General features: G+C 39.8%; 1 protein-coding gene across 5 annotated transcripts in view; it reads right to left on the bottom strand.

Moving 5' to 3' along the window:
* The window catches only part of ppp1r12a (protein phosphatase 1, regulatory subunit 12A), a 56,056-nt gene extending 40,043 nt beyond the window's left edge, over positions 1–16,013 (bottom strand). For all 5 annotated transcript variants that reach the window (XM_023952136.2, XM_078941952.1, XM_078941951.1 and 2 more), the window contains exon 1: positions 15,604–16,013. In XM_023952136.2, the coding sequence (XP_023807904.1) occupies positions 15,604–15,840 (237 nt within the window). In that variant the 5' untranslated portion in view covers positions 15,841–16,013. The remainder of the gene's footprint in view (positions 1–15,603) is intronic.
* Between the last annotated feature and the right edge of the window lie 3,295 nt (positions 16,014–19,308).

The raw sequence follows: 19,308 nt of genomic DNA, 5'->3' as shown, positions 1-19,308 counted from the left end.
GCATAAAGCTCCTTACACGTGGGAGCAACTACAGATGAAGCGATTTTGGGAAATCATGGTTGGTGATTTTACAAAAGAGAACAACAATTCCACATGACACTCAACTTTTTGATGAGCTGTGTGATGCTGTGGGACCTCTTATGGCGCCCGCTGTGCAGCTCCCAAGGCCGCCAGTTCCTACCAAGAAGCGCATTGCCATCCGGTTGTTGGTAACGTAACGTGAATTAGAAAAGTGTTTTCATTGCAGTGTTGCAAAATATGTCAATTTAAAAAACCACTTCCTCCAAGCGCAAAAACTTTTTCAGATAAATGCAAATTTTTTTTTTCAAAACTGAGTTTCCATTAGCCGAATTTGCTAGCACAAATCCAATCTGTGGAATTTCTTAGTCAATGGAAACACAGCTATAGAAATCAAAATCTCTACTCAAATTTTTTTTAATTGCTCATAAAAAACCAATCATTATTTATGTTGGAAACAAAAAAGCAATAATTTAGTGATTGCAGACTATGACTTCTTTAACAGCGGGGGGGGGGGGGGGGGGGGGGGGCACACACACAGACACAAAAGAAGAGCGATGAACTCTGGGTGCACTTGGAAAGTTTTGCGTTAACAAACATGGTAAACACGTAATCAGGTCATGACCTTGTCATACCAAATAAACTTATTTAGTCATAGAGATGTTGAAAAAAGGGAAAAATCTGCAGCAACCAACAAAATCCCCTAAGATGTTGTTACACAGGGCAACATACATATCTATAACTCAATCATGCACCCATGTGAGGCTTATTAGAAGCATGGTCATGCAGATCAACTTAAACTACTCCATGTCCGCAGAGATATTGAGGCAGAAAAAAAAAAACAGACAACAATACAGGCTACAACCATACGTTTAATTCTGCCCCGATAAGGGGGAAACTCAACACCCATCCAAATATGCAGCAGTGATGTGGACCTAAGAAAGGAGGTCTGTCTATTACCACGGCACAGTCGGAAAGAAAAGCATGGACTCAGGCCTTGTAGGGCTTTTGTAAGAAACACAAATAAATAGAGAGGTCTTCATTTTAGAACACAATGGGGTTCCATGGATATCTCCCCCCTCCCAAGGCATTGCTTAAAGCGCTCCACTATGAGATAGCGTCAACAAACTGATGTTAATCTGAACTTATCTTCAGCTTCCAATCTTTCTCTTCTTGGCAAGACTATTCCTTTTCCTTTTAAGACCGTCAGCTCTCATACACCTTTCATGTATCCACAGATGAGACGGATGAGTATGCGACCCCACGCTAAATCTACAGCTGTAACAAGAGTGAAACCACTGGTGGTTTGTTATCTAGTGAGAAATCCTGACAAAGAGGTCCAGCCTTAATTTAGAAGCACTCCAAATCAAAGAGGCACTTAAAAACTCCTCTACTAGCCTCAGTAATAAAAGGCGCTGATGGACGTTTCACTGTAAACTTTCAAACGTTCATCTTTAACCGCGACTCATCGATGAGAGAGGCTGATGTTTATGATGTGAATGTCGGAGACCACCGTTACAAAAATATCTGTGTCACACAAAGCTCAAACATGATGTTGACAACTGTAGCTGTCAACACAAATGACAGGGTTTAGTTCGAAGCAAAGCAAAACATTGTGAGCAAATAATTCAACGACAGAATACATCACTGGTATTTTTTTTTAAAGTCATGACTTCAGTTGGTCGATAAAAACACTATAATACAAAAATGTATAAATACCACAGAGGCCTCATGTTGTTCACCTTTCGGTTTATCCCATTAGGGCTCGCCACAAGGTGGTTTGATAGAGAATTTTTACACCGGATGCCTTTCCTGACAACCCTGTATTTTCAAACCACAGGAAGACCCAGATGGGCACGAGCACGAAGCGTCTTGCCAAAGGACCCACACTGGATTTTCAGCTCATTTCACGTCCTGGGAATATCGTTTTATAAATTCTATAGAAACCTATGCTAATTGATTTTATTCAACTGAGTCAAATCCACCTGTATGGGCGTTAACCCATTTGGGTGCTTTGGGCTGCCCGGGCCTGTGGAGCGTCGTGGAGAGGAGCGCAAAAGTGAGTCTTTCATTTGCCTTGATGCTCAAACGGCAACCTCAACGGAATGCACCCTTGTCTTGTGTGTGGTAAGCGTATCATCAAGTATTCGTAAGGCTAATGTAAGTTGCTCACACTTGTGATGTAGGGGTGATGCCACCTTGTAGTTGTTCCCAAGGTGTGAGTAGTGTCCATAAGCCAATAGGACCCTGGTAGGATGCCTACAAACTACACTCCGTCTAATTTTGTAATTCTAACAGTCAGGCTGGACACAAGGAGCATGCACTTATAACGTGAACAGCACTAATGGACTCCTTGCACAGTCCAAAAAATTGGGGGAGGGACGGAAAAAATATGAAATCCATAGGACCTGCCTGCGTCTCACTTATTTCACCCTTACTTAACCTTGCATGTTGTATAAGAGTACGTGTCACCTGCAGCATGCCCGTAAGAAAAAAAACATGCGTGAATCGTTTTGCTTTCAGTGAGCGGTATCTTGTACATGTTTGCCCATTTTTCACCCGCAGACAGAACTTATCCACCCATAAGAGTAGTTGTAAGTAAGGCTTTAAAAACACAAAAAATGTTAAATGAAAATAACTTATGCATTTTAAAAAGTAGCAATAATCTAAACAATTACAGTATCAAAGGAAAAGTTATGCAACACACAGCTGGTGATCAAAAGCTATGATGGATGTGGGTAGGGATCACCTTGGGACCGTCTAAGCAGTCACAAGATACAACTTTGAAAAAAAAAAAAAAAAAAGAGATCGCAACAGCCAGCTACAAAAACACAGTGAAGCTCCACATCTTAAAGTCTCACTCTGACCATCTTTTGATCTATGTCAAACATTTGCAGCTGTCTTTTAATTATAATTGTTGTTAGCCAAAGTTAAAAAAAATATATTTTCTAAGACATCGTTTCTGCAGAGCGACCATAAAGCATTAGAAATTCACCTTTTAGTTGTGTTACAGAGTAACCCCTCCCCTACTCCCCATCATTGTCCATCTGTTTACATTCTCTCCCACTAGCTTACAGCCCCTCACAATCCTAACATAACATTACCATTACATTAACATTACCGGTGCATCTCATCTCAATGGGACTGCCTAGTAGGGTTGTGCCGATGGACGATATCCTCGTCCATCGTGATGGGTGACTGACATCCCGATGGAGAGACCACCATCGTGATGCCACGGAAGGATATAGATTCCGCCGAGCGGCTTTTTTTTTTCAAACTTTATTGAATGTAACAATTCAATACAAAACAATGTTAAACAGCGCCGAGCGGCTATATACATTGACATGTCAGCTCCGTAAAATACGAGACGATCTTCTAAACGTGCTTTTAATAATGTTACGGTTATTATGAAACACCTGTTCGCTCATCATTTGAATTTTAATCCGTGTGGTCAGTGCTTTTTCTGAACGAAGCCAGGATTAGCAGTATGCTAACACGGGCTAACACATTAGCTTTGGGTGGTGCTGCTTACTGGCTGCACGTAAACATGTAAGAATAACATCAGCCTTTATTAGTCGGGACACGACTAGAAACACAAATCCGCGTGATTGTTTGAATGTTTTCTAAGGACTGAGCGACATTTCTGCTTTGAAGCTCAAACCGCTGTGTGTGCTGACGATCCGAGCTGTGCTCAGACACACACTTTTAGACCCGGTTCTGAGTTCGGTTGCTTGTACCCCTAGAGCTGCGGGACGGATCGCAGTCTTAAATCTCACACACATAGCGCTCATGTAACAAAGCACCCCTCCCTTCCCCTCAAACACAAAGCTGGAAGTCCGCGCTCCCCCGGTCCACTTCACTAGTGAAGTGCGGGAGCGGACTACTTCTTTTCTATTTTGTTTGTTACTTTTTTTGTTAAAGTCACTTCCCTCAGTTTATACTGGATCATCGCGGATTAGTCATTAGTTGGGAAATAAAATGAAAAAAGCAAAAAAACGAATAGCAATTATATAAGAACGAAAAATGTAAAAATATCCCCCCCCCCCCCCCGACGATGTCATCGTCCATCCCGATGGTTGACAGCAAACATCGTCAACGGCCAATTTAAGGGACATCGCCCAACCCTACTGCCTAGTACAATAAAGGTTACATAAAAGATTTCAGCTCAGACAAGGAAAACGAAGACATACATGGATCTAGTCGTCTACAAGCAGATGCATCGGAATGGAGCGGTGCAGAAAGCTTTTGTTTTCCAACGCTGCAGTTTTTTTTGTTTTTTTTTTACATTTCCACAATAAAAAAAGAAACATTAAGAAAAACTGCTACAAAGGGTTTGAAGTAATAAACACCTTTAGATTTATTCATAAAAAAGAAGAAACAGCTTTCTCTCAAATTTAAGAAAAAAAAAAACTCAGAACAAAGCAGCTTTTCCTGGACCTCAGAAATGACTTCAAACTTCTATCCCTCCCCTTCAAAGAGCTCAACTACAACCTCCAAACCAGAAAGAATCAAGGCTGTGGACTAGCATACTAGCATACCAATGAAGAAATTCCCAGATAAGTAATACTCCTAGCCTTGGGGCTTGAAGCATGGGTGCTCTGACCACTCCTCGCTGGCGACGTCATTGGCTCACAGGCGCACAGCCACTTCCACAAAAGGAATTCCTTCTTGCCGCCTGTGTGTGCATTCTGGTGTTTGCATTTGTGTGTGTGTGTGTTGGACAGGTCAAACTGAGCTCAGAACATTAGAAAGCAAAGTCAAGCAACACTTTAGAAACGTTAGAGGTTTTGTGCGACTACATTTGGATCAGAGCACTACGTCTCCTCTCCAAATGAGGTGTACATCAATACGTCTGTGTGTGTTTACTCGGGAGACAAAAGCTTTCTGCTACTGTGCAATTGGCAGGGTTGGGGAGGCCAGAGGGTATGGTGGTGGTGGTGGTGGGGGGTGTTAAAGAGCTGCAGGACAACCAGCTGGGTCCCTAAACTGAGCTCAGTTCAGAGCTTTAGCAGATATACACACATTGCTGCAGCTACTAAGGACAACCATATATGGCGCTGGGATTCCCATGGAAAGGAGACGTCCGGGATCGTGGAAGAGGGAAGGAAACGCCAGCCAGACTGTAACTGTATGTTTCACTTTAAGCTTTCACTTGGGCAACCAAAACAATGGACCCAACTCAGCCAGGTCCATGTTTCCATGTGAGTGATCCAACACTAGTCGGGTCAAGCAGAGAGGTCAGATGGCTATGGAGAGACCCAACCCCAGTTGATATTTTCCAAATAAAAGAGCTCTTATGTGGGACTGAGGATTCTGGGTAGCTAAAAGCCACAGCAACCATGATAATGAAGTTAACAGCTTCTCCATTGATCATGGATAGCCCAAAGATAAAAAGAAAAGTACATTATTTATAAGTATTGTAAGTAAAAATAAAGAACATCTGAACAAAAGTGTTCCAAACTCATCCTGAATACAGACACCAGATCCAAGTTTCAGGAAAACCCAAAGGCTTAGACAGTTTGGAGGGACATGCGAATAATGCATGCATCTCCATGTGTCCGTTTTACGCTTGTGTCTGTGATGAAAAGCGGAGGGAGTGGAAGGAGCAAGCGAGGAAATGAGAAAAATAAACATCCACTTCCTGTTCCTCTGTAGCCTGAAATCTCCAGCACACAGAACCCTGCTAGCATCACCGCCACAACGAAGCAGATGAGGCACAAAAACACAACTCAACTCAAACAAAACATGCATCAGATTAACTGAACAGATGACAGAAACGTGAAGAAGAAGAAAAAAAGATGCAGAGCACAGTTGGCCTCAATAGTCTCAATTTTAACAGCTTAATGTGCATCAATAATGAATACTTGGTGTTCTATGGAGCGGCCTGACAGGTTTCTGTTCATTAATTTTTCAATTTTACAGTCTGTTCACATGCTGGCTTCAATGGACTCGGTGACCTCAGTTTTCGCCCCATAACATACAAAACATGAAGCTTTGTTGGAGGCCAAAAGAATTTCTTTTGCTGCTTTTACTAACAGAATACTTTTTTTTAAAGGATAACAATGTTTTATTAGAAAGTGTAGCACTTTGATTTGATTTGATAAAGTTTCTTAACCGCAAAGACATTTGTAATGAGCTGGAGTCTCAACGTTAAAAGATATAATCATACAAAACACTGTCAGCTAGCACTGCTTGGGGCTCAGACTCACTGACTAAAAAACAACTGGAGGTTTTTAATCAAAGAACAGGACCCGACAACTTGCTGATTTAATTTTATAGCTGATCAAACATTTTTATTTTTTTAATAAGTGGATTTCATGCATATATGGTAGCGTTCACACTGATGGTTCTGCAAACTACCTTTGCTCAACAGCAAAAAGAAAAAACGCATTAACAAGAGCAGCTGATCCTCTGATTAATATATAAAAAATAGGGCTTCAAACTACATAGATAACCTTTTAACAGCAAAGCTTTAACTTCAGGGTTGACGTTCGTTGAATTACCATAACTACAATGTTTACGCAATTAACGTCATTCCAATGGATTCTGAAGCTGAGAAAAGCAGATTGTGACGACATGTGCCACTTTAACGTTAGTTAAAAATTCCTTTTTAAAACTGCTTCGCGATGACATGCAGCACCTAACTGTGGTTTAGTGTTTACACAATCAACGTAAACCACCTTAATCTGATGCCAACAAAAGGGGCTTTAAACTGATATGCATAACTTTGTTGGTCAAAAAAAACTGACACAGATATGCAACACCTTCCCTTAATAAAGTCATTAACTTTTTGTCTCTGCGTCAGAATCCATTGGAATTTAGGTAATTGAAGAGTTCCAGTACTCCAAAAGTCTTATTTCCCTGCAAAAGCCCTGATATCAAAGGGTTAAACACAAGGCATTTTCCACGTTTTGCACTTCTTCAGATTAACACTCAAGGTTACGCCGCCTCCTATAAAACTCCATCCTTGCATCTTTTACTCCACAGAAAGTGTGTAAGCGTTCACACTGAACTGGACCAGTTTGTCATCAAGAGAACTCGGAGGTTTGTTCGGAAAAGCCAAACAAATTTGACTTTCCAAGAAAGCAAACTTGTAAAGATCAAATGCCACAGTGTTAACGTGCTAGTTTCTTTACTGAACTGACTGGTTCCACTAGTCTTCTGTCATTTACACCTTCTCACTATACACCACATTTGCCCACAAGACATGTTTGAACTCTTTTCAGTGAGACACTTTTCCATCACGTCATTTACTCCATGTTGGTTCATTTCTGCTAGAAAATTCACCTTTACGTGAACTGCACCAGAGTTAATTTACAAGTGACCTAGGTTAAGTTGTGCAATGTGTGCCAGGGTGCAGGTGAGCTTTCGTGTTTGTCAGACAAAGCAGGCAATCCATGCAAACAAACGTGGCACTGTGAATGCCCCCTGAGGAGGCGTTTAGGTTTGATAGTGTGCAAAAAGCTGACCCAAAAAGTTAAAACCTTTACACGACTTGATGGTAGAACCTATGGACCCCTGTCCAGGACAAAATGTAATAACATCTGAAGTACAGAACTCTATTCACAGGTCTGTCAGTGTTCGGATCTTCATTTTTCTTTTCAGTTGTAACACAACAACGGAAAAACTGCAACATCCTCTTTCCAACAGACAACACGTGCTCCTTCTTCCCCTTAATTGTGCGGCTCTATAAGTCAATGAGGAATGAACAGGATGAGGGTCCAGGTGTTTTCGGTTCAAAAGCAGCTCATAAAGAAATGCTCAGCATGAGTTGTGTGATTGCTGCTACGCAAACAATAGCGGGATGGCTTCAAGAAGAGCTGGCCTAAATTTAAGGCAGGCCCTATGTGCCAGAGGGTAGGAAAAAAAAAAAAAAAAAGAGCAGATAATCTGAAGTCACTCCACAAACATTTCACGGCAACGGAAGACTAAAGTTTGAAGAAGCAAAGGTATTTGGGAAAAGATGTGTTTAAGATTATTACACTGCAACACTTGACAAAAATAGCAGACTGCCTCAAAATGAAATACAATTCCTTCATCTGGGAAAAATGATTAACTGCATATAAGGCGTCACTTGAGGTGGTAATAAGACAAAACAGCATTTCTGAACCTTTAACAAAGATATTGAATGCATCTAGTTCAAGTATGAGCTTCATTTTTCTCTCAAAAGTAATCATTCTGATGTTGCAGCAGAGCAATAATCACTTTGCACTGAAAATGTGGGCGTGTTATAATCTTTTTTTACAGCCTGAAAGATACTTCTGCAACAGATCTCATCTGTCTGCAGCTCAGCTGAAAAATGCGGCAGCAGGTTTACTTAACTCGAAGTCGAGTAATCCTTATTATTTCAAACCATATGAGGCAGATGCCTCTCGCATTTTATCCATTCAATGTCATATTGCAGCAGTGTGATAAATCAAGACGGAGTTCATAAAGATCAAGTGGAATATTTCTAAACTGAGTGTACAGCTCATTCCACCCTGAACAGGCAGGAAGTTAAGCTCTTCTGACAGGTGAATTCCAGATAAAGTCCAGGGTTAGTGGTTATAAAAACATTAGGAGAAAAAAAGATTTTTTTATCAGTAATATTTGAGTTTGGAAATATACAATAAACACAAGATGAAAATGTGTCAAAAGCATCAGATCTCAGGATATTTAGTTTTTAAAATTATTAACACAAAAACTATTTTAAAAAAATAGATTTAACATAAAAACATAAAGTGATGTATTAAAGAATTAACAGTGCAAACTGAAAGCATTTCAAATCGAATGTGCTATTTTTAGAAAGCCTATTAGCTTTTTAAATTATGCTGTCCAATTAAGTTTGATACGTCATTGTATGAATGTATCACTGATGATTGTAATGTTTGTGTACAATTCTTATTCGATTGCTTGAAATAAAACATTTCAAATCAAAACTTCTAATCAAATCAAAATCAAAGCGATTAAAGAAAACAGAGTAACCAGGCATGTTGACGTAAACACGCCATCAACTTCCTTGTGTTAATTATAGTTTTGCTCGAGAGTGGAATGAAACTGCAAACGTCTGACAATTACGTACAAATGATTTATAAATGTTGCAGAGCTACATTTCTAACGTCAGTCATGAGGTATGCTAAGGTTAAAAAAATGCAAGTGATTCACCAAAATGGTTGCAGTCAGTTTGGAAAAAGGTGTCTGACGAGACGCATTTCAAGTTATAGCGTCGACTGAAATGCGTCAGACGTCTGCATCTACAGTATAAATGCGTTAGTAACACCAGGAAAAAGGACAATGGATGCTTTTATGATCAGGTCATTGTCGCATCTGATTAAATTCATACATTTGCCATTTGCGTCTGCTTCTGCTAAAGAAGACCACTCCGTTTATTTGTGCCTCATTCAAATCACAGGATAAGTAATATGTAGTATTAAAAATGGAAAGTAATGATTAGCGATCAAACATCACACATACTAAGCTATAAAATGCTTGGACACAAAAACAAAGGGAGATATGGACGTGGATGGGTAGACTTGAGAGGACAAAGGGGGTAAACTCCTCCAGTCAGACGAGAACAATAAAATCTAGACACCGTCGGTTCCAGACAATGAATTATTTAGCTACATTCAAATATATTCAACATTACATTAGACATTTATGAGCAGCTGGCAAGTTTTATGCATGCATCCACCCAAAAACTTCAACCATTTCTGCCAGGGGGACCCCAGGGGGCTCCCACGCCAGCTGAGAGATATGGTTCCTTCAATGCCATCCAGAGACTGCTCCTAGGTCTCCTCCTAGTTGGACATGCCCCAAATGCCTCCCAATAGAGATATTCAAGAGGCATCCCAAAGAGATCCCCCAAGCCATGTCGACTGGTTCTTCTTCCAGGAGGTCCCAGGACTTCCCCTCCGGGTCTCCTAGTCAGACATGCCCAGAATGCCTCCCCAGGGAGGTATTCAGGAGGCAGCCCAAAGAGATTCCCAAGCCACCTCAACCAACTCTTCTTCCAGACTGTCTGGGGACTTTCTAGGATCTCCTCCTAATGGGACAAGCCCCGAATACCTCTCTAGGGAGTCATTTAGGAGGCATCCCATAGAGATGGCCAAGCTTCCTCAACAGGTTTCTCTAAATGTGAACAAGCTCAACTCCGAGCTCCTCCTTGGTGACTGGGGTGAGGGAAATCGAGAGCTTTGCCTTTTGCCTCAGCTCCTTCACTCCAACAGATCATGAGCAGGAGATAGCTGCTCATGTAAAATGGGACTTCACCAATCACAGTTAAAGTGGTGCCTAATGCTTAAAAAGGCTTTTTTTTTTTAAATCACGACAGTACAAAAAAATGTTGTGAACATTTCACTCTAAACCTTCTTAAAGTCTCTCCTTGGTTCTTTTATGGTTACCGGATGAACAAAATAATTTTGTTTTTTCACAGGGTTCACTCTTTGAGATTTTAATGCTGCTCAAATGCATCAGATCAATTATAAATTACTTAAGCTGAACCGGAAAGCCAACTTGTTCACAGGTTTACTATCATTTCTGAATTCTCTTTTTCTCAACACCACACCAGGAATTCCATTACCTTTTTCCCCCTATTGTAAATGGCATTAAATTTGGATTTATGTGAAATTAATAATGTTTCACATGTATCGAAAATGTTATACGTCACATTTACTTGGTCATTAGCATTACAAAAAGGAAAAAAAAGACTGTACTTCAAATCACTAAAGAACAGTGATAGAAATAGCAGCTGCCTCAAAAAAGTTGGGAGTTTTAGAGTAAAATTTAAGAAAGGTTTGTTAGGAGTACAGGGACAAAAATAAACAAAAGATTTTTCCAAATCCGTTTCCAGGAGCCAATTCTTTCTGTTCATCGTCACATAGCTGTGATGTGTTTAAACCAGAACAGAAAGAGTATCATAAGGGGATCAAGCACACACAATATTAAAGTAAAACCACTACAATATTTTTAAAAAGTGTTAAATAATGCTACAAACTTACAAAACTTTACCTTAAATGTGTTGACTCTAAATTTTATTACGTAGATCATTTGTAAATTGAACAGAAGGTTCTACTAAGTGACTACAGTTCACTTTCATGAGCCCATTTATAAATGTATATCCCTCTAGACATTAAATGATAGATTTAGGCATCGCATTTTGTCTCAATCCCCAAGAAAAGAGGGAAAACTATATGAATTCAATTTTATGCTTTCATATTAATATTTTATGCATAAAAATGAATAATTCGAAGTGTCATTCTTGCAGTGACTTCCCTTTTGGACTTCCTAAGCAGAACACTGACCTGAACGCCTGATAAATCAGAAGATCTGCAGAACAAATGAGAAAAGAAAAAAAGCATTGAACTGCACGGTCAAGATGATGCAATAGTATTAGTTATGGCAGTCTAAGCTAATTTGACTATCCATGTGGGACTGTAAGGTTTCGTTTCCTATCTGGAGCAGTCAGGCAGCTCTGGGGGCTTATAAGTGGATGTCATGCAGGCTTTATCAGGAGGAAAAGGACACGTCAAAGTTGTTGTTTCTCTGCTCCTCTCATGGTCAAAACAAACCTCAGAGGCTGCGAGGAGACCTACGGCAATTACGTAACGTGTTGATATGACCTGGATCAAAAGAAATGCAGCCAATCTGGACATCTTCCGCCGCGTGCCCTGCGATTTGTTCCATTACAGATTTGCTGAGGCCGACTCTCATTTCAGCCAAACACTCACCACTCGCAGTCCGTTATGCAACTCCCACAATGTCCATGCAAATCCTCCAATACAAGCAACTACCAACCCTTTCAACCGTTGCCATGGAGACTGTGCAAGATAATGTTTGAGGACCTCAAGGCTACAGTAACAGTACAATGTCAACAGGGAACAGAAATATATTTTTCACACTAAGCGAGCCGTGTCATCAGAATCTGAATCACTGGTGGAGTTTATGACACCAGCAGAACCGTTCTGGTGCTGGTTAGTCTGAGGATTTTCCAAAGTGAGACTCAAGGTTTTCTAGCGCCGTTCCACCGATGATGCTGGACCTTGGCATTGTAAACGGATAGAAAGCCAAAAGCCTGCGTGGAAGGGAGGGCTTTAGGTGACAGCTGAGGAATGTCTCCTCTGTTCTCTCCTTGCTATGGTTTCCAGTGACAGTCATGAGAAGAATGCCTTAGCTTCCAGCTCAAACTTCTGGAAAATGTTTGTGCACATGGCATGATGCTCAACTCTTCATCTCTACTAATGCAAAAAGCTTCTACAGTTTCCTCCTATGTCGCTAATGATTTTTTCACAACAATGTTACAGTTTAGTAATGACATTCTTTGACTCGGTTATCTCTATCAAATTATCTTCATTATTAGCTCTTAAATGACCATAATGTCACCTTTTCTTTGCTAGTCAGAGTATTTCAGTTCACTTGTGCAGGAAATGTTGATCATTTCTTTACTGAAAATGGACAAATTTAAAGCAAAAATGTCCGATCTCCATTCATCTTTTTTTCCATCCACACCAATGAGGGGATATTCCCCTTTGAAACGATATAAACCAGACGTTTGACATTTTTTGGTTGATTGAATCTGAAACTAACTAAGGTCTTGAAAGCACACTCAGTAACACCGACCTACTCTTTGAACAAAAAAATATGTTTCCTTTGAAAACTGGGGAAAATACTGTTAAAATAATTTATTAACAAGTATAGAATAAAGAGGAATCTGGACTTTTAGGCCAGTATGACCACAAGATCTCAAGTCTTAAGCATCCTTTTGTTAGTGTGCAGCTTGGGTTTGGCCTCTACCGTTGGGTTTTAAGGACCCATTCTGATTAAAATTTTGTTTTTGGTGTTTATTTTTTAACATGTTCTTGTAGAATTTTTTTCGCATAATAGGACACATATTTAAAAAAAAAAAAAAAAAAAACAAGTCTAAAGTTGCATTCTTGTGTTTGTCTTTAATCAAATCTTTTTTAATTGGTAGCAGACAAAAACATTTCATTGAAAAATAAAAAAAATGAGATAATTTTTGAACATCGAAAATCCACTACAAGCTCCCGGCTCTGCAACATTCTGATGCACCTACTTGCAGACAAATAGATCCACGTCCGTCTTTGTTTTACTCGTCTGAGCAGGAACATGGCTCTAAACTGTACAGCTAGATAGCTTGCTTGCCATTTTTCTGGTACCGGTAATGTTAGATTGACGGTGTTAGGGGTTGTAACCTAGCAGGAGAGTGCATAAACAGAGAGCTCTCAGCAACGGTCAACAACAAATCGCAGAGGCCAATTTCTAATGAACTACTGCCGCTCTGTAGAAATTACGTCCTAGAGAACGACAGGATTTTGGCTAAATATAACTGAAAACCCAGTGGGAATGTTTTTAGAATAGATTAAAAGAGGATCGGAATGGGTCTTTAGGCAAGTATGCCCAAGATCTCAGATGCACAGCATCCTTTTTGTTAGTGTTCAGCCTGGGAACGGCTCAAACCGTTGGCTTTTAACGCCAGGGCAGCAGCTTGGAAGCATGTTTACAGGCCTTTCAGCAACACAACATTTTTTAAGTTTGGATTTGTCTGCGATTTACAAACAAAGTCAACCTCTGGCCTGAATGATATCAGAGCTTCAGCACAAAGCACAGCTTCAGACTGTGAGTCATATCCAAACTTAGTATCATCTCCTGAAACCCAGTTAGGAGAACTTGGGACAGGTTATTTATAACCACGCACCAGTCACTAGCAATGGGAGGGTCACCACTGCACCATGCAGAGAACCATCACGACAGAATAAGACAAAAGCCAGTATCTCATGTCCATTTCTGTAGATTTTAATGGGTATAACGTTAGAAATCATAATGTCTCAGACATCTGTTAACCAACCTGGACTGCAAAAGAACAGATAATCTTTAAATCCCACATTATTATTGCTTAACTGCTCAGAGATCACATGCTGGCATATAACACCCACTTCTCACTGCTAGAAATACACAGATTTAAAGCAGCTTGCCCCCATATTTGCTCTATTGAAGTTATAAACCAATAACTCACTACAGACTTCAAAAAATAAAACAATGTCCACCTAGCAGCATCGATGACATCAGATAGAAAAGGGGACTGGAGGTAAAGCCAGGTTTTGGCAATCTTCTACCATATGGACAATGCTGACAGAAAGAACAGAAAAAGAGCAGCTATCTATGACCAGACATGTGAATGTGAGCAATGTGATGACATGGCTGATGACCAAGCATTAAACAATTAATGTGAGCTCAGACTGTCCCTAATGTTAGAACAAACAAACAAAATGTAGACAGCCAAACTTACGAAAATAAAAGCACACAAACAAAATAACCCCTTTTTCTCTGTTTAAAAAAAAAAAACAGATCATGGAGTGTCGTTATAGTAGATCATGGGCATCTTTACTAAGAAAAAAAAAAGAGTTTATACTTAGCTTATTATGTTATGAGTGGCACAAATAAGCTTAATAGCTGTTCTGAGAACACGCTTTTTTCCTTAGTACAATTAAGTGATGACTGGGTAAAATAAAAAAATAAAAACTATCGTCGGTTAAAAGGTTGAATTTAAATCTGTCATTTGTTTGGGGCTTACCAACACATCGATCCGACCGCTTAAGTCTCTAACAAAGTCTGGTGATCCAGTAAGCACCAAAGCTACGGAGCGAAGCTACGGTAGTTAGCGGGCACATAGCTCAGCTCGGTACGGCTGACTTTCCGGTTTAGCCAACAAACCAAACACCAGTATTTGGTAGTATTTGTTTAAAAAAACAAGTCATTAAAAGTCCTATTTCAGAGAACAAAAAACAATTCGTGTAAATGAATGAATTAAGCGACGATGAAGTCCAACAGCTAACAAGTTATCTTAGCATGCTAGCAGCCTTAAGCTAACCCTAAATACAAGTTTAATAGCATTTTCTTTAGCTCGATTTTGGACTAACCTTTGAGCAAAACTTGACTTTAACTAATTTGGGATTATTTCAAAAGAACAATTTAAGGAAAAAAAGGTTGTCGCGCTGTCCTAAAAGGCTAGCCACATTTGTGATTTGGGGTTATCAACAAAACTACTTTTACTGCTAACCAGGTGAGGTAGTACTAGCAGCCGTCCACTGCCATAAAACCAAGAATCCCAAACAGGGATGCGTCTATCAATGGAAACGTTTGTAACTAAAGTCGATACTTTATGACATAAATTTAATTTATGTTACTTAACTTCACCAGACAAGAAATTAAACACTGACGTTTCATTTAAATGGGCTTTTCATGTAGCAATTTTAACATGATGTACTGTAATTAGACTACACCCAGAGCAGGGAATACACAGACCCGCTTTAGAGGTAAAAGAGGGATTCATTGGAGGGAAACTTGGCCAAAAATCGTCAGGTGTGTTCGCTAAGGTGTGTGAAAGCTGTTTGTGGGGTATCCCCCGCGCAAGCTTCTTGTTCCCTGGTGCGTCGAATCGAAAGGAAGAGGGCTCGGTAGGTAAACAACGGGATGAGAATGGCTTCCACTTGACAGGTGTTCCAGGGAAAGCAGTTGCATGCTGTAAAGCCCTGTTTGAGAGCGGCAGGGGCTGCAGGCTGGTTTTAACGGAGACAGCAGGTGAGCACTGACCTGGTGGAGCGCTGTGAGGCCGTCCACATTGGCATAGTTGATGTCAGCACCCCGGTCCAGCATACGGAGCACCTCCTCTGTATCGCCGCTTGAGCAGGCGGCCAGAAACACGGCGCCATCATCGAACTTCACCTTCGTCTTCTTCTTTTTGAAAACAGGAGGCTCCTGGTCCGTTTCCGAGCCCATCCATCGCTTTAGCTGTTCATTCCTTTTCTGCTTGGCGTCCGCCATCTTCATCCCCCTCCTGTCTCGGGCTTCTTATCTTTCTCCGAGAGAGGATATACTTTATAGTGCCACTATCCCACGGGCGCACTGGGGCGTGGGAAGGGAGGGCTGAGGAGGAGGAGGAACTGAGCGAAAGAAGTCTGAATTGTTTGACAAAATCTCGCGAGAACTAAAATCCAGGCTCTGCAGTATACGTCACCATCAGCAGATATGAGGAAAGTGGAGGAAATGTACGGTAGCCCCTAGGAACAAAATTAGCAATGAAGAATTTTTAAATGCATCACTGCTAAATAAAAATAAAAGAAAAAATTGAAATGTTAGAGACATTAAAACAACAAATGAAATGATCAAACCGCAAAACTTCACAAAAAAAGAATAAAATTTAACCTAAATATTTTTCCCCCAAAAATGAAGGGGGGGGGGGGGGGAATTTGACTAATTAGCCAACTATAAATGAACAAAATAAAAGCAACATCTTTAAAGCTTACAGGTCTAAGGGTCATTTACCAGGCAGTCTGTTGGGGGTTCAACTCTCAGGTTTCATTAAATAAGTTTCTTGCTTTCTTTTAGTAGCACCTTACTTCTTTCTGAATGGATTTTAAAATATGTTATACCGGGTTTTTATAGTGGTGTATTTTATTATGAAAAGTAACGGCACGTCATAGTCATTGTGTAAAGGTAACCTATACAAAAAGGTGTTTATTGGTAGGCTAAATGCAGCCAAATTCTAAAATGTATGATAATGTTTACAAATAGACTTGAAGAAAAGGTTTTTTATTGAACCGAAAATGTTTTAAACCACAAACCATTGCCTTTTTAGTTTTAAACAAACAAACAAAACAAAACAAAAATATGTATATATACTGTATATATGTATTTTTTTTACCTACATGGGTACCAACACGGAAAAAAATACTTGTTATATTGGCTAAAACACATCGTGATCTGTTTGTTTCATTGTAAAGACTGAGTTGCATATCTCTCCATTAGACATCTTGTTTTTTCGCACTTCTATTATTATCAAAGTCTTTCAAATGGGAGGGGACTTGTTTCCTGTTCTTTTCATTTTAGGAAGCAAAGGGATTTTTTTCCTGCAAACTAAACAAACTTTAACTGTACAGGTATTTCCCCTTTTGATCCCTTTGTTCCATGCATGGGTGCATCCAAAAATCTCTCCTCCATCTTTGTCATATGCAAGGTTATTTTTGAGTCTAAAAGAAAACACGACGCTCAAAGAGTAAAAATAAAACCAGTTTCACCTGCAGTGATTAGATGGATAGCACTTGGTGAGCTTGGAATGTAGACTCAAGCACAAAGGAGGTCCACATCGACCTGTATTAAAAACAGTTTCCCTTTTTATTTTATTTTTTTCCACTAAATTGTTGGCAGGGGAGTGTGCATATTCAGTAGGAAGTGTGCTATTAGTTTGTTGCATGCAAGTCACAGGGATAAAATGTGCATTCAGTGCTGTTTTCTTCAGCACAGAACTGTCATCACACATGAAAACGTGCCCGAAAATTGTAAATGCCTGATGCAACCAACCCACCGACGTCCAGAAAAACGACTCCAGCGAGAATGATTATTCAAAACAAACACTAGAAATAATGGCCATGAGCCAATGTGCAAAAATAAACAGTCTCCCATCAGCAAGCTGTTCTATGTGTCACTGAGGCTTAACTGCAAAGAGCCTATTTACGGTCTGCAGATGTTGTGCACATGAGGCTGAGACACACCGAGGAGCAGCTCAGCTGATGCTCAGTCTTTAGAGGTTGTAGTGGGAAGTTGCTGCGGTTCTTCTGAGTCACGGGGATGTGGAACACCAACGTCAGTGTCAGGAAGCTGCTGGCCTAAAATGCGCTGATGTTAGTAGTGTTTGAGGGGAAAGTGATGAGGAAATCACTGTTTGGCAGAGAAACAGACCTTAATCCATGTGGAGCAAGTCAAACACAGGTGTCACAAAAGCACATGTTTAAAAAACAAAATGATTTGATGCACTAGAAAAACCATTTAAAATGTTGTCTTTTATTTTGTAAATCTCCATAAATCTGCCATCTCCGTGAAACAGAAAGACATGAGCACATTCAACATCCAGACCAATAAAACAAAACAAGATGTGAGATTTGTGACTGTCCATCACAAACAGCCACAATAAAGTGACCAGCTGATCTCTAGTGATGAGAAAATGTTTTTAATTTTTTAACAATCAGCTATGCAGAGATTTGTTTTGTCTCACTTCAACAATGTGGCTTCAGATGAGTATTATCCACAATGTCTCTGCTTTGAATTTATGTGATGTCAATGTGAAGAACGCGTCCAGAACCCGACGTAAAGATGGAAAAGCAGCAGAATATGTAGAAGCTTGAAAGGAATCATAATGAACAACAAAGTAAATGGTTCATTTTATTTGTTAGACTGAAATAAAAGGAAAATGAAATAGTCTGAGGGGGAGGGGGACTCATTAAATCCTCTAGTTTACAGGGACCTTAAAGGTTTGTGGATGTCACTTTCATCTTAAGTGGGAGGTCAAAAAACAGAAAGAAATTGCATCAAGTTGGTTGCATTGCCCCCTCTTGTTGTCCCCTCCTCCTCCCCCTCCTCCTGCTCCCACAGACACACAATGAGGAAAACCACATCCATCTTTTTAGACAGGCAGTGATCACAGCATTGGGAAAAACCAAGAGTTTCACATGGTCATCTAATTGAATCAACTAATTTAGACACAAGTGCATTTACATATTTCAGTGTATCACCTAGAGCCCAATATTCACCTCCACTGATTCAAGGGGTGGGAAATATTAGGGCAGTCATTTATATTTGTTTGTTTGTTTATTTGTTAGTTTGCACTTTGTGTTACATTACAATAAAAGATCTGTACTAATAAAGATTGCTTTGATTACATCACATTAATGAAAAAATACAAGGGAATCTCAAATTTAAAGAAAAAAGGGGCTCAAATGCAAAAAAAAAAAGAAAAAAAGAGAACATACCTACCTCCAAAACAGTGATAAAAGATCAGGAGAGGCTTTAGAAACATTTAGAAACAACACAACACCAAAAAAAAAAAAAAACGTGATTATTATTGTTTTTAGAAATTCACCTCTGAGTTGTGGGTGGGATTGCTGGTGAGGAGCATCCCCGCCCCCCTCCCTGTCTCCATTGCTAAGAGCTTGGAGCAGGAAGCTTGTGGCCCACCCAGAATATTTTCTTCATCACAAATATGATGTTTTTCAAAGTGCATGTTTTTGTCTGCTCCTAATTCACAGGGATTCAAATAAATTAATACTTAGAAATACAGTTTTAAGCTTAATTTTCTTTCTATATGTACTCTATCATCAGACAAATGCTACAGGAACAGAATTCTATTCTTAAAATGACATTCTAAAAACACCATTTTCATTGGAGCGGGTGTTTAGTAACTTGAACTTTTCTTTGGCTTGCTAATCAAACAGCTGAAACTTTTAGTTTTATTCTTGCTAACTC

This window comes from Oryzias latipes, chromosome 23, assembly GCF_053564925.1.
Source record: "Oryzias latipes strain Hd-rR chromosome 23, Olatipes_Hd-rR_3.1".
In the NCBI taxonomy this organism is placed as follows: Eukaryota; Metazoa; Chordata; class Actinopteri; order Beloniformes; family Adrianichthyidae; genus Oryzias; species Oryzias latipes.
Note: the sequence above shows the minus strand (reverse complement) of the source record. Positions and strands in the feature narration are given on the sequence as shown.